The sequence below is a fragment of the Gloeophyllum trabeum genome, assembly GCF_000344685.1.
Source record: "Gloeophyllum trabeum ATCC 11539 unplaced genomic scaffold GLOTRscaffold_00006, whole genome shotgun sequence".
NCBI classification, from domain to species: domain Eukaryota; kingdom Fungi; phylum Basidiomycota; class Agaricomycetes; order Gloeophyllales; family Gloeophyllaceae; genus Gloeophyllum; species Gloeophyllum trabeum.
Window position 1 is genome coordinate 1,803,879 of NW_006920415.1, and position 12,377 is coordinate 1,816,255.

At 55.2% G+C, this 12,377-nt stretch overlaps 4 protein-coding genes across 4 annotated transcripts; 3 read left to right on the forward strand and 1 right to left on the reverse strand.

Moving 5' to 3' along the window:
- Nucleotides 1-849: 849 nt before the first annotated feature.
- On the reverse strand, nucleotides 850-1,808 carry GLOTRDRAFT_93502 (uncharacterized protein; the record flags this gene model as incomplete). Its single annotated transcript, XM_007867816.1, has 5 exons — nucleotides 850-966; nucleotides 1,039-1,262; nucleotides 1,342-1,406; nucleotides 1,434-1,569; nucleotides 1,706-1,808. The coding sequence occupies 5 exons, from the start codon at nucleotides 1,806-1,808 to the stop codon at nucleotides 850-852; spliced, it is 645 nt and encodes a 214-aa protein (XP_007866007.1).
- A 1,078-nt stretch (nucleotides 1,809-2,886) lies between these two features.
- Nucleotides 2,887-7,311, forward strand: GLOTRDRAFT_121333 (uncharacterized protein). The gene is made up of 9 exons (XM_007867817.1): nucleotides 2,887-3,038; nucleotides 3,220-3,363; nucleotides 3,915-3,973; nucleotides 4,027-4,179; nucleotides 4,242-4,436; nucleotides 4,810-4,915; nucleotides 5,194-5,273; nucleotides 5,309-5,531; nucleotides 5,588-7,311. The coding sequence occupies exons 8-9, from the start codon at nucleotides 5,472-5,474 to the stop codon at nucleotides 6,989-6,991; spliced, it is 1,464 nt and encodes a 487-aa protein (XP_007866008.1). The 5' UTR covers nucleotides 2,887-3,038; nucleotides 3,220-3,363; nucleotides 3,915-3,973; nucleotides 4,027-4,179; nucleotides 4,242-4,436; nucleotides 4,810-4,915; nucleotides 5,194-5,273; nucleotides 5,309-5,471; the 3' UTR covers nucleotides 6,992-7,311.
- Nucleotides 7,312-7,701: 390 nt separating this feature from the next.
- GLOTRDRAFT_129209 (NAD P-binding protein) lies at nucleotides 7,702-8,728 on the forward strand (the record flags this gene model as incomplete). Its single annotated transcript, XM_007867818.1, has 4 exons — nucleotides 7,702-7,806; nucleotides 7,860-8,203; nucleotides 8,260-8,431; nucleotides 8,486-8,728. The coding sequence occupies 4 exons, from the start codon at nucleotides 7,702-7,704 to the stop codon at nucleotides 8,726-8,728; spliced, it is 864 nt and encodes a 287-aa protein (XP_007866009.1).
- A 554-nt stretch (nucleotides 8,729-9,282) lies between these two features.
- On the forward strand, nucleotides 9,283-10,338 carry GLOTRDRAFT_93505 (NAD P-binding protein; the record flags this gene model as incomplete). Its single annotated transcript, XM_007867819.1, has 4 exons — nucleotides 9,283-9,402; nucleotides 9,462-9,805; nucleotides 9,863-10,034; nucleotides 10,090-10,338. 4 exons carry the CDS (start codon nucleotides 9,283-9,285, stop codon nucleotides 10,336-10,338), a joined length of 885 nt encoding a protein of 294 aa, XP_007866010.1.
- Nucleotides 10,339-12,377: the final 2,039 nt, after the last annotated feature.

Consider the following 12,377-nt stretch of genomic DNA (forward strand, 5'->3'; position numbering starts at 1 on the left):
CGAGCATTCGACTGGAATACCGGGGTGTCCGTAGCATCTACGTAGGATGGCCTCTAGATCATGTACACCGAGTCACAGGTGACTCCGGCAGGTAATATAATCTGCAGACGGCCCAATGCCGTCCCGGACGTTAGATGGCCCAAACCATATGACCTCCCGAGCGGATCCTACCCGCACGACAAACAGTAGGTGCTATGATCACCGGAACTCGAACATGAGCGTGAAGCAATCCCAACAGTAACAGTACTGGTGATGAATACTAGAGGAACGGACATGAGATACCCGATGACGGTTCACCGGCGCGCCGAGGGGTAGCGGCCGGCGTTGAGCAGGGGGTGAGTGTTCGAAGAAACCCAAGATTCAGAGCCTACCGCTGGTGTAGGTGCGGCTAGGCTCGCGCTTGTCTTCGATCTGTATAGAGCGAGACCCTGGGTGCGTGTGTCGCGAAAAAACTGGTTCGTGGTTCCTGCATCTTAAGCTATCGCTCTGCGTCTGGCATTTGTCGGATCGGAACGTAAAAAATGCGGTAAGGACATACATTCGGACCAGCTGAGATCCATAGATCCTCGCCGTGGTTCCGGCAGTTGCACATGAGTGTGTAACGATCCCAGCGGTGATTGATATTTAATACCAGCACTTACGGACACGGTCATGATGAGTACTATACCTTAGGCACGATGCCTTCATGATCGTGGTCCGCGTACATTACCCTCGGACCCGCAAAGAGGGGAGGGGACAGGCGGTATGCACGCCAAAGCGTGAGGACGCGCAACCTCTCAAGCCTGCAGCCGAAGCAGCTGCCTATCGGCCTTGGGCTTGTGGAACGTCTCCAGCGTGTGCGGCGTATGTCTAGTCGCGGTGGATCTCTATAGACGGTAGAGTAAGACACGCTTCCGAGTCTTCCTCGCATGCCAGCGGCTGCTGGGTGTGCCGCGAAGACGCTGCCTTTGGCTTCTGCACCTTAAACTTTGCGGACGAATTTGTCAGCGCGGAACGTAATAAGGCGTGGCGAGAGCGTACTGGTTCTGTGATACGCACCAGATGCGACTCTCGCCTGGGCTGACGGGAGACGTCCGCCGTGGGCGTGGTATGTCTAGGGTCGCGATCGCCTTCGACCTGTGCAGAGCGAGACTCGCCTCGTCCATGCATGGCGGCTGGGCGTATACGACCACACATCAGCAGACGTCCCTTCGCGGCATACCACGCTACGCAAAGACGGGCTCCTGATCTGTGGCCTTTACGTTCGTATCTCGCATCTTGAACTGTATCGCCCAGGCTTCATGGGATTTGTCAGCTCGGAACATAAACAGAGATGTGGTAAGGGCATACAGACACACGGACCGACCGCGATTGCAATGCTGGGAGGTTGGACGCCGTTTGCAGGGTCATTTGAGCCCTCCGCTGACCTGGCCTCATAGGTCAGTCAGGCGTACTGAGATTGCTGCCAGACGGAGATGACAGTGCTGGTGAGTGGTAGGGAACCTCCAGCGAGACCATTATTCCCCCAACCTTGCATGCGCGAAGCCCGAGGAATGGACGCCAAGCGAAGAACCAGAACCAGAATCCGACCTATGCACATACCGTAACATAACATTTAGACGCACAAACGAATAAACACATAAGGTTTCAGAACACATCCTCGGGTTCGAGCTTGATCGGTATCGCTCGCTTAGTGCTCACAGACACGACCGAGTCTGAGATACACCATGCCCACGGTCCCGGGCGAACCCCAGTCCACGGGCACGGAGATTCGCCGAGATGAACAGTGCCATCGGGGTGGAGATGCCTTGTGGGGGTGGGACGGGCATGCGGCGGGGGCGTGTGGTGGTAACTATAGCTCGCGGTGGGTGGGTATTCGTGGGGGGATGTGCGGGTTCCTAGCCCCTAGCTTTAAACTGCGCCGCGTAGGACGCATGCGACGCGTCGATGAGCGTGACTTGCCTCAAAATGACTGTCAATGATGTAGAATATCCAAGGAGGATCCAAGAGAATGTTGGAATTCAAAGAGAGGACTGAGCAGGCAATGCTGGATAGAGTTCGGTGCTGACGAGACGCTGGAACTCTCGATGGGGAACGCTGTGGCAGCTTCCCACTCCATCTGTATTGACAGATCTCCCAAGCTTGCGTGCGTTGTTCGGTACACAAACTTCAGTACTTCACTCCCCCCTCTCTCTCTGACAGACTGAAAGACGTTATACACGTCGTTGGATGTTTCCTTTTCGCGACAGGTCAAGCTCAGATAGCGAGCATCATCTAAATTAATGGGTGCGTTGAGCTCGTTCTATTGGAGCAAGATGCAAGATCTGCGAGGTTATTACCTGTTAGCGCCATAACTGAGGGTAAGTGGCCCCGTGCCCAAGGGCTGGGTTGTAACCCCGGGTACCCTTGGATACCAGGATATTCTGCCATCTCACCGCCATGCACGCTTACCTTACACAGTAGTTGACTGGACTCGCATTTCTCCTGTTGCTGGAGTCGAACGCGTGATCTGGACAAGAGACGGAGAGACTCAGACTGGGCCAGCGCAGATCAGGACATTGCACAAAGCTTCGAACGCGGCGCAAAGCAAGCTCGCTACCATATAAGGATATCAAGTTACCCAACTTGGCAATGTATGCGCTCTCCGGTTGCGCTGTCCACTCCGCTTCCTCCCGACCCAGCTGCGTATAAAGGGAGGCGTTCTCCATGCCCAGCACAATTTCTCCTTCCCCTCTTTCCCGCACTCTCTGCATGCCCTCTCCCGCAGACTGAAAGCCTCTGCACTGCGGGGGCGACGGTGCGTATTCGGGGTCTTCACCGCTCCTTCGAACGCGGTCCCGGTCTTCATTCCGGGCATTCGGCGCGATCGCAGAAAGGGACCCGACTTGCCATTACTGCCGATCCTCTATGTATATGCCAGCGGACGAGCGTGCGGCAGCGGAAGTGGTAGTCGTGCAGCTGTGCGGGCGAGCGGGCGCGGATCGCGCGCTGGAGTTGGCCCGGAAACGCTGGCATAGGCAGCACTTGCTCGTGCAGAGTATAAGAGCGAGCAGGACGATGTACAGTGAGCTGCAGCCAAACGTTTGGTCCTGAGACTAACGCCGTCGCAGAGGAGCGGAGGCAAAACCGAGAACCTGGCGTGACCAAGTCACGTCATCACTCTTTCTCAGGACCGCCTGCTAGTTGCACTCACGGATTTTCGACTTGACGATTGACTTCCGCCTCCCGCATCCTCTGCAGCGCACCGCCTGCCGTCTTGCAAGTCTCCTCTGGAATGGTTCAGGACACGAACCCGCCGCCTGGATTTCCAGGCATGTACGCGCTCCATCCGGGGCACCCCCACGCGCATGTGCATGGGCACGAGCTGTACGACAGGGATAGGCTGTGAGTCGCGTCTCCTACGGTTCTCTTGTCGCGTTCCCTTGTTCCTTTATTCTTCTGCCTTCTCCTGCTCGCTACCCGTCCCTCGGGCCTCCCGATTTTACGTCCTGGATCTCTCGTATCGAACGCTCGCTGACCGTGCCCCGCATCTTCCAATCACCGCATTATCATTACAATCATCGCACCGATTTTGAATATTCCACACGCCGACTTGTCGGGCTCGCGCCCCCGTCTTCAAATAACCCGCGCGCCTCACCCCCGGGCCTGGGTCGATTAATACTGTAATAATTCGCCGACGATCGAATGCAATGCCCCGACCGCGCGCCCGTGCTTTCTCACACTTATCGCCCGTTCCCTCGCTGACTGCCCCGCTCCCTCCCGCGTCCCTATATCCCATCCTTGCTCACCCCTGATCGCGGCCGATATCGATTGGGCCCCCTTGACCTGCTGCTCGGCTGCCTGACATCTCGAATTCTGCTGCTGTCACTGGTCCAACTACTGCTGCCATCACTGGACGCGAACGCGATGACTCTGACGCTCTTCGGCCGAAGCAGGCACTATGAGCTGACGATGCGCCAGGAACCCAAGCAGGCGCGGATGTGCGGCGTCGGGGGTGAGTATTGTGTATGTAAGGTTTGCGTACCAGTCCTGATGCGTTCACCACAGCGGACCGCCGGCCCATCGACCCCCCTCCGATCGTGCAGCTGCGCGTGCTCGATCCTGCGAGTTCGGCTGCTTCTCAGGACGCGCGCGCGCGCTCGCCTGCCTCGTCGGAGAGCTCCGCGAGCGACTCAGGGTACGTGAGCCATGCGGGGGGCGGTGAGTGCTTTCGTCCACTTCAATGATGTCTAATCTCTAAGCTATCTATCCACCATGCACAGCCGAGTCCAAGTCGTCGAATACGCACACCGCGTCGACGCCGCTGACGCACGCGGCGTCGTTCCTGCAGAATCCGTACTACTTTATGTTTGCGAGTCTCGCGAAGCCGGACGAGGATACGGAGTTGCACTGGTTGAAGGATGGGAAGACGCGGTGTACGACGGGGAGCGTTGTTAGTAGTTTGTATTGCTTGAAAGGTGAGTTTGTTGGTTGGATGGATGGGGTGGATGAGGGATTGCAGACTGTTTGCCTGGATGGGGGTCGGATAAGGCGGTTAGGTGATGATAGTAGGATGGCAGGTGCCGTGCCGGGGGGTGGGGGTTAGGATCGCGAGACACAACGGAGAGGAGAGGCTCCTCGGGGGTAGCAGTGAGCGCATCCGTGCTCACATCTAGTGCTTTCCCTTTGGCTCGATCGTGGGTTGCCCATGCCGATAACGCGCAAGGGTGCAGGATTGCGGGGTTGTGTGCATGTGGCACCCAAGCGTGTCCGATCTGGCCTCCTTACCTTCACAGCTTCCAACCTATTTCATTATGGAATCTGGTTTACTCATCATCTCCCTACTCTCAGATGCCGAGCACAACAACGAGGACGCGGGCTTCTTCGTCTTTCCGGACCTGAGCGTGCGCACGGAGGGGAGTTATCGGCTCAAGCTGAGTCTGTTCGAGGTTGTTGGGTGAGTGTGATGTTTCTTTCGATTTCTCGAGCGAGTAAGGCGAGGGGGTGTGTGGACATGGTCTCGGTTCGACGGCAGGGCTTTTCTATGAAGGTTGAGGTGAAAATGGAGGCATATCGACCCTCTTATGTATGCGATGCCTGTTCGCAAGAGGCGATAATCTCCGTGCTGGCGATTTCTTTGAGAGGGACGGTATCGCACATACGGCTGTTGTCCCTTAATACCTTCATCGTCGGAAGCGACGGAAACGTACTGACGTCAGCCTTATTGCACGTCAGTTCGAGCGTGCACCACTGCAAGTCGATCTACTCGGCTCCGTTCTACGTGTACACAGCGAAGAAGTTCCCGGGCATGGAAGGTTCGTAGCATCGGTTACTGTCTCACTGGCCTCAGGATTGACTTGGTAGCAGAGTCCACGCCGCTGTCGTGTTCTCTCGCCGATCAGGGTATCAAAATTCGTATCCGCAAGGACATCAGGGTCAGGAAACGGGGTCAGGGTACGCCTGGGAATGTCGTTGGGAATCTGCTCGAGCCGCTGCCGGGCGCGCCCCCGCCGATGGCGTTGCCCTGGCCGACGGATGTCGTGGCCCAGGCGAGTCCGAGGGAGAAGGATAATGTGAGTATATTGTTGGAATAATATTAAATCATCGGCCCTGATGTCTACGTCTCTAGGATGACGAAGCAGAGAGGGATAAGGACGACCGAAGTCGCGAAAGGAATGATAGAGGCCGCAAGAGGAGACGCACGGCGGACGACGACGGCGGGAGGGAGCCCGCTCGCGAGGAGACCGCAAGCTGGGACGGCGCTCCCCAGGGGCAGTACGCGGAGAGCAATAGCAACGCGGGGAGCGGGAGCGCAGGTGATCCGGAGAGCCCGGCGCATTGGGAGCAGCAGAGGAGCGCGGGCGGGTGGTATTCGTACGACCAGTCTGCACCAGCGGCGCCTGCCCAGCCGCCCCCGCCAGCGGCGGCCCCAGCTCCTGGCATTGTTCACAATCAAGTTCAGAGTGCGGCTCCGCCGCCCCCGCCGCCGGCTGGACCTGCGCACCACCAGCCGCCTCCGGCGCACTCGAGCCATTATCCGTATTCGGCGCCGCCGTCGCAGCCAGCTGCTTCTCAGCACCCGCCGCCGCAGGCCCAGCATCCTACTCCCCCTCACCATTATGCCCCGCCCGCTGCTGCACCCGCCGCTGCGCCGCCTCTGCCGCCTTCGCAAGGGTACTATACGGGTTCCACACCGCCTGGAGGGTGGGGTCACGCGCCGCCACCAGCTGCTCCTCCACAGCCGCCTCAGCATCAGGGATACGATCAATATTCGCACCCTCCTCAGCAGCAGCATCATTATTCGCCTCCTCCACCCCCGCCACAAAGGATGTATGGCGGTCATGAGTACCCTGGCGGGTACGGGGCGCCTCCGCCTGCTGCGAGTACTGGATACTCGCAGGGAGGGTATTACGAGCACCCGCCTCCCCCGCCTGCACATCATCATTATGAGCAGCAACATTACAGCCACGCGCCTCCGCCGCCGCCCCCGGCTGCGTCGCAGAGCGGACCTGCGTACCCGATTCATCATCAGCAGCACCATTACCCTCCACCACCTCCCTCGCAGCAACGCGCCCCGCCACCTGCGTCTGCCGCGTATGCGGCTCCCCCGCCGAGTCACCACGCTCCGCCGCCGTCGCAGCAATATCAAGCGTACGCGCCTGCTCCGCCTGCGACTACTCATCCCGGGTATGGTGCGCCACCGCCTCCTGCATCGGATCCGTGGGCGGCGCCGCCGGGGACGTACGCGGGTCATTCGCAGCACGCCAGCCAGTCCAGTTCAACCTGGGGATACCCGCAAGGGCAAGGCGAGATAACTTACGGGTCGGAGTCGGCTAGGTATACCGGGAGCAATGCAACCAGCGGCCCTGGCTACGCGGCGAGCGGCTACGGTCGGGAGGATGGCGGGAGGATACAGCTTGCGCCCTTGCGCGCTACCCAGGTGGCTGAGCCGCCGGAGAGAGCGCCTGGTGGCGAGCGCGGTGCTAGGAAGAACATCCTGAGTATCCCCAACATCATCTCGGACGATCGCTGATGGCTCAGGTCCCCGTCGAACGAAAAGGTCGCTATCTTGACACTCTCCCTCTCTGTTTCTCCTCTCTTCTCTGCTATTTGTATCAAGTGTATTATTCTGCAACGTGCAAATATCCCTTTCCTCTTCCCGTCGCTGTTGTCACAATGCTTTCGCGCTCTGTTGTGTTTTTAGTCCTTTTGTAGCTAGGTTATCCCGTTCGCCCTTCAAACCCCCGGAAAATACTTTTTAATGGCTTTCAGCGTGCGCGTGTAACTGTATCCTGTCCAGCTAGCTGCGACTGTCGTGTCTAGTCTATACGATAAGTAGTAGAGTTATATATCATACCTGTACATGAAAGATCAGGGGACGGGTTGTGATTCAAGCGTCAAGCATCAAGAAACGGGTCATCAAGGACTTCGCTGGCGATGTAATAGAGCCGTCTGAGTCGTATATACTACGTTACATAGGCGGCGAGTCAGACGTCGACGCAATCGGTATTATCCTTGATTATGCATCACGGACCAAAGAATTGCCGAATTTGAGCTGATATCTCTGAGCAGTCGTGAGTCCTGCAAGATGGCGTAGAGTCTCGCTACATTGTTTCCGATGTTATTTGAACAGTCCATTACTGATAGGGTACCATGACAAAACCATTATATAGCGAATCCCGTAGATCTCGGTGCTGCCAAGGAAAGGGGATCCAGTGAGACGCGTTCAGAATCTCCTGAGTCATGTCTGGATACAGGAACTTCGCTGTAGCGGGTGCTGGCAATCTCGGTCGGTTCATTATCCAAGAGCTCCTGAAGCTGCATGCAGCAGTCTCCGTCCTGACTCGGGTAAGCAGAGATAATCGACTTGGTCTCGATACCCATTAATCCAATCGAATTAGAGTAGCAACAACGATGCTCACGCCGACCTCGCTAAGCAAGGCGCCAAGTTCGTCACGGTGAATTATACTTCGCTTTCGTCCCTCTCTTCCGCTTTATCTGGGGCAGACGTGGTCATCTCCACTTTGGGCGGCGCCGCCCTCGGCGAGCAGCAGACCGCCCTGGCGGAAGCCGCCAAACAAGCCGGAGTAAAGCTCTTCGTACCCTCCGAGTTCAGTATCCCGACCGAGGGCCTCGCATTTGGCCCCTGGGGCGTGAGGGGCGCGCTCCACCGCAAGCTACAGGAGATTCGTCTGCCGTACGCCTTGTTCTACACGGGGCCGTTTGCAGATTTCGAGTCAGCTCCGTATGCAATGGTCTTAGGATATCCGGGACCTGACTTGATGGTTCATACGACCGCAGTTTCCTTGGCTGGGATCTGGCCAACGGTAAGGTGAATATTCTGGGTGAAGGGAACGCCCCGATCTCCTTCACAGCCCGAAGAGATATCGCCAGATTTGTCGCGTACGTCCTCACCCATCTACCGCCAGATCAGTTGCAGTGGAAGATTTTCCGGATCGAAGGGGACCGCAAGGTGAGTTCTGGGCTCTTCCGAGGACAAAAGAAAGCTGACCAACCTTCACACTAGACCTTGAACGAGTTGGTACACATCTATCAAGGCCGAAGCGGGAAAACACTGCAAGTGTCACACAAGTCCCGCTCTGAGTTGCAAGAAGCTATAAAACAGAACCCTAAAGACTTACTTTCAAGGGTGTCGCTGGAGTGGGAGGAAGGACGGTGTGGTCTCGGGAAGCCTGGGGAGCTGAGCAACCACCTGTTCCCAGAATTCAGCCCGACCGAAGTTATTGATGCTCTCCTCGCAAATCCTTGAGCAAAGGTGGCTGGTCAACGGGTCTCCCAATAGTCTCAGGCACCGTCCTCATTGTAATATTTAGGCATCTCCCCATGCCTTCATAATTGGTAGGAATATTGTCCCGCCTTGCGCTCGACTCAAGCATCATTCGTGGGAGAGATCTTCTCTTGTAGGCGCCATGACGAAGGCACGAACAATGAAGATAGCGTCATCTTCGCGAATCGAATGCAGAATTGTCCTGAATAAAGCCCTCTGGTGCAATGGGTGCTAAGCAGATACATTAGTAATTGGCGTTGACGAGAGACTGACCGATGCTAAGACAGCTGAGCCCATGTCTCTTCCCCTAAGATCTCGGTATATCGTTGCTCACAAACCTTGCGTACCGCAGAATGATCTAGCGTCTTGCTGGATGGTGTCAATGGTAGTCTGACCAATCCGTTGTTGATAGCAGCGTGCCCGTGTCCCGGCTTGGCCACGTAGATCTAGTATATAATGCCGCCCAGAACTGCTCAACACTCCCAACGAAGCGGATTTACACCTGCGCGCCCCTCAAAGGTGTGATAAACGATACTATGTCCGGATACAAGAACTTCGCTGTCACTGGCGCTGGTAATCTCGGTCGATTCATTATCGAAGAGCTGCTCAAGCTGCAGGCTAGCGGAAAGGTTGCCTCAGTCTCCGTTCTGACTCGGGTAAGCAGAGATGCCCAACTCACTGAAACTCCCAATGTTAATTGACCCCGGGCAATTAGAGCAGCAACAATGACGCTCACGCCGATCTTGCTAAACAAGGCGCCAAGTTCGTCACCGTGGACTACACTTCGCTGTCGACACTCTCTTCCGCCCTTTCGGGCGTAGACGTCGTCATTTCTACCTTGGGCAGCGCCGCGCTCGGTGAGCAGCAGACTGCCCTTGCGCAGGCTGCGAAGGAGTCTGGCGTGAAGCTCTTCGTCCCCTCGGAGTTCAGTAACCCTTCCGAAGGCATCACTGTGGGCATCTTGGGCGTGAAGAATGCACTTCATCGCAAGTTGGAGGAGATTAAGCTTCCGTACGCCCTCTTCTACACGGGACCGTTTGGGGATTACGTCTTCTCTCCGTGCGTCGCTTTCCGGAGCCAATATCATCCCCTGCCGTATTGACAGTATGGCTGCAGGTTCTTCGGCTGGGATTTCGCTAATGGTAAAGTGACCATCCTGGGTGAGGGCAGCTCCAAGATCTCCTTTACGACCCGAAGAGATATCGCCAGATTTGTCGCGTACGTGACGACGCATCTATCCCCCGAGCAGCTGCACTGGAAGACCTTCCGCATCGAGGGAGACCGGAAGGTAAAGCCATTGCTTCCTGCCAGAACGATCGAAGTCTGACGCACCATCATCACAGACATTGAACGAGCTGGTAGACCTGTACCAATCCAGAACCGCGAAGAAGCTGGACGTGACACACAAGTCCCGCGCCGACTTGCAAGCTGCTGTGAAAGCGAATCCTCAGGATTTCATTTCGTGGTTATCGCTGCAATGGGACGAAGGGCGCGGTCTCGTCGGGGATGATGACGAGCTGAGCAATAAGCTATTCCCTGACTTCAACCCGACGGCAGTCATCGACGCCGTCCTCTCACCTGAGCAGAAATAGTTGAGTTCCTTCTGTAGTAGTACGCACTCCTCTCGTAGTGGGTCTTAGACCCCCCGGACGTTGGCAGGTTTCCTGCGATCGTTACAAGCTCTTAGGGGGATGGTCCTGTTTTTATAATTACATCTAAGTAAGATAGAGCCACCTCATGTACAACTACCATCACGTGACTCTTTTCGTCACACAAACACCACGATTGCCTTAAACCTCCAGACACGAACAGAAAACGCCCAATACTATCATTGGGGGGGTTCTGTAAAAACTTGACAATATGGCCTGCCAAAGAGTACCTTCTTCATTATTTCCTGTTATTTCACTCAGGCATCATAGTATACCTTCCTAAGTACCATCTGCAAAAACAACGGTCTCGATTCACTATGTACAGAGTAATAGAGAGAGAGGCCGCAGACGAACGGCACTTGCGGGGAGTAATGTAAAAACGTCACGCGCGGGTAACACTATCCGCGCGCGTCTGTCACGCGCCCTAGAGCCCCTGGAGTTCTGTCAAATCTACCATACGAGCACTTCACAAGCCTGCAGCCATTATCGGGTGGGCGCAGGATGTTCACACATGCGGGAAACACTTTCTCTAGGCAAGCCGATATATGCCGGGGCCGTGTAGGCTGGCAGATCTACCCATCAGGAGGACATCAGACCTTATACAGTGGGCATTTGGACGGTGTTCAACCTCCCATACAACAAGGGAAAAACTTGAGGCAATTCTGACTTCCCAAACCGTCTGTACGGTATAAAATACATATCTGTACCAACCCGCTAAGCTCCCTGTAGCATACTTCTCGAGATTTCGGAGTTCTGTAAAAAATCTGACTTTTACAGAACACCCCCAATGATAGTATTTTTTATAGGAATCAAAGATACAGTACATAGAAACAGTTCCTATAAAAAACATCTGAGAACTTCAACCTACCTGTCTTATAATAAGCTGAAGTGTGGTCAATTCTATCGATGAGTTTGTCGATTTCCTTACACTGACCTGCCGTATATGGATAAAACACGTGATTATCACAGTGTGACCATAGTAGCTGTACATGATCATGAGGTGGCTCTATCTTACTGCAAGCAGTCGACGCGTCGTGTGTGGCGTATAATCCTCCGGCACTATTCGAGGTGTCCAACTATGGCCACATCCGGGGCCACCATGCCTTGGCCACCTCAAGTTGTCCGTCAATTCCAGAAAGTCCCTCCCCACCCTAACGGATCGGATTTTCACGGTCCATACAACAAGCTCCTTTATACCTTATTCCCTGGGGGTACGCTTCACTGTCGTTCCCCAGTACCTAACGCCTACATTACGCGAGTCTGCCGACTTCATCGTGGTCTTCGAAGTTCAGCTCGTCGACAGACCCGTCTTCATATTAGAGCTCAAGTCGCCCCGGAATCTTCAGTTTGATTCTGCGCGCGAAGAAGCTGACCGCCAAATACGAACCCGTATGCGGGACTTGCGATGTCAGTTCGCCGTTATTTTACTGCTACTTTTGATGTCTTACTACCTGTCATGATTTACAGAGTTGGCGCGTCATAGTCATTATACGTGACTGTGACCGAAATGACTTCAGTTATTACCGAAATTACTAGGTATGACCACGTGGTCACTGTAGTCACAGTCCTTTCGCTAGCAGGGCAACGGAGCTCAAAATAGCAAGGGAAAATGCGGAATGTTCCGCCGTATTAAATTTAGTGTAATGTTTCGCACGCCACAGGCAAGGATGTTGGCATTTCCCGTTTGCCGCAACTACACCAATATGAACCTGCTAAACTGGTTGAAAGCGGGTTATGGGCTCTGCTCTGCATGCAAAAGATTAGCATTGGCGTTAAGATACATTATAGAGCCCACTACGTCCACTTAAATCCTGGTTAGTATACCACAGGCACGAAATAATAGTTGTACCCAGCTGCCCAGGCCCTCAGCCACCATAAATCCTGTGACTACTGACCAAATTCCCGTCACAACAGTCAGTTGGTCATTCCCACGGTATTAACGTAGTATTAACGTAGTCACTGACAACCCTGATGATTTAGAC

What these genes read in the sequence shown, in the direction of transcription:
- GLOTRDRAFT_121333 (XM_007867817.1), top strand. Translation starts at nt 5,472, where the DNA reads ATGGCGTTGCCCTGGCCGACGGATGTCGTGGCCCAGGCGAGTCCGAGG. An exon ending in GTCCGAGGGAGAAGGATAAT is followed by an intron (nt 5,532 to 5,587) that starts GTGAGTATATTG and finishes CTACGTCTCTAG; the next exon opens with GATGACGAAGCAGAGAGGGA.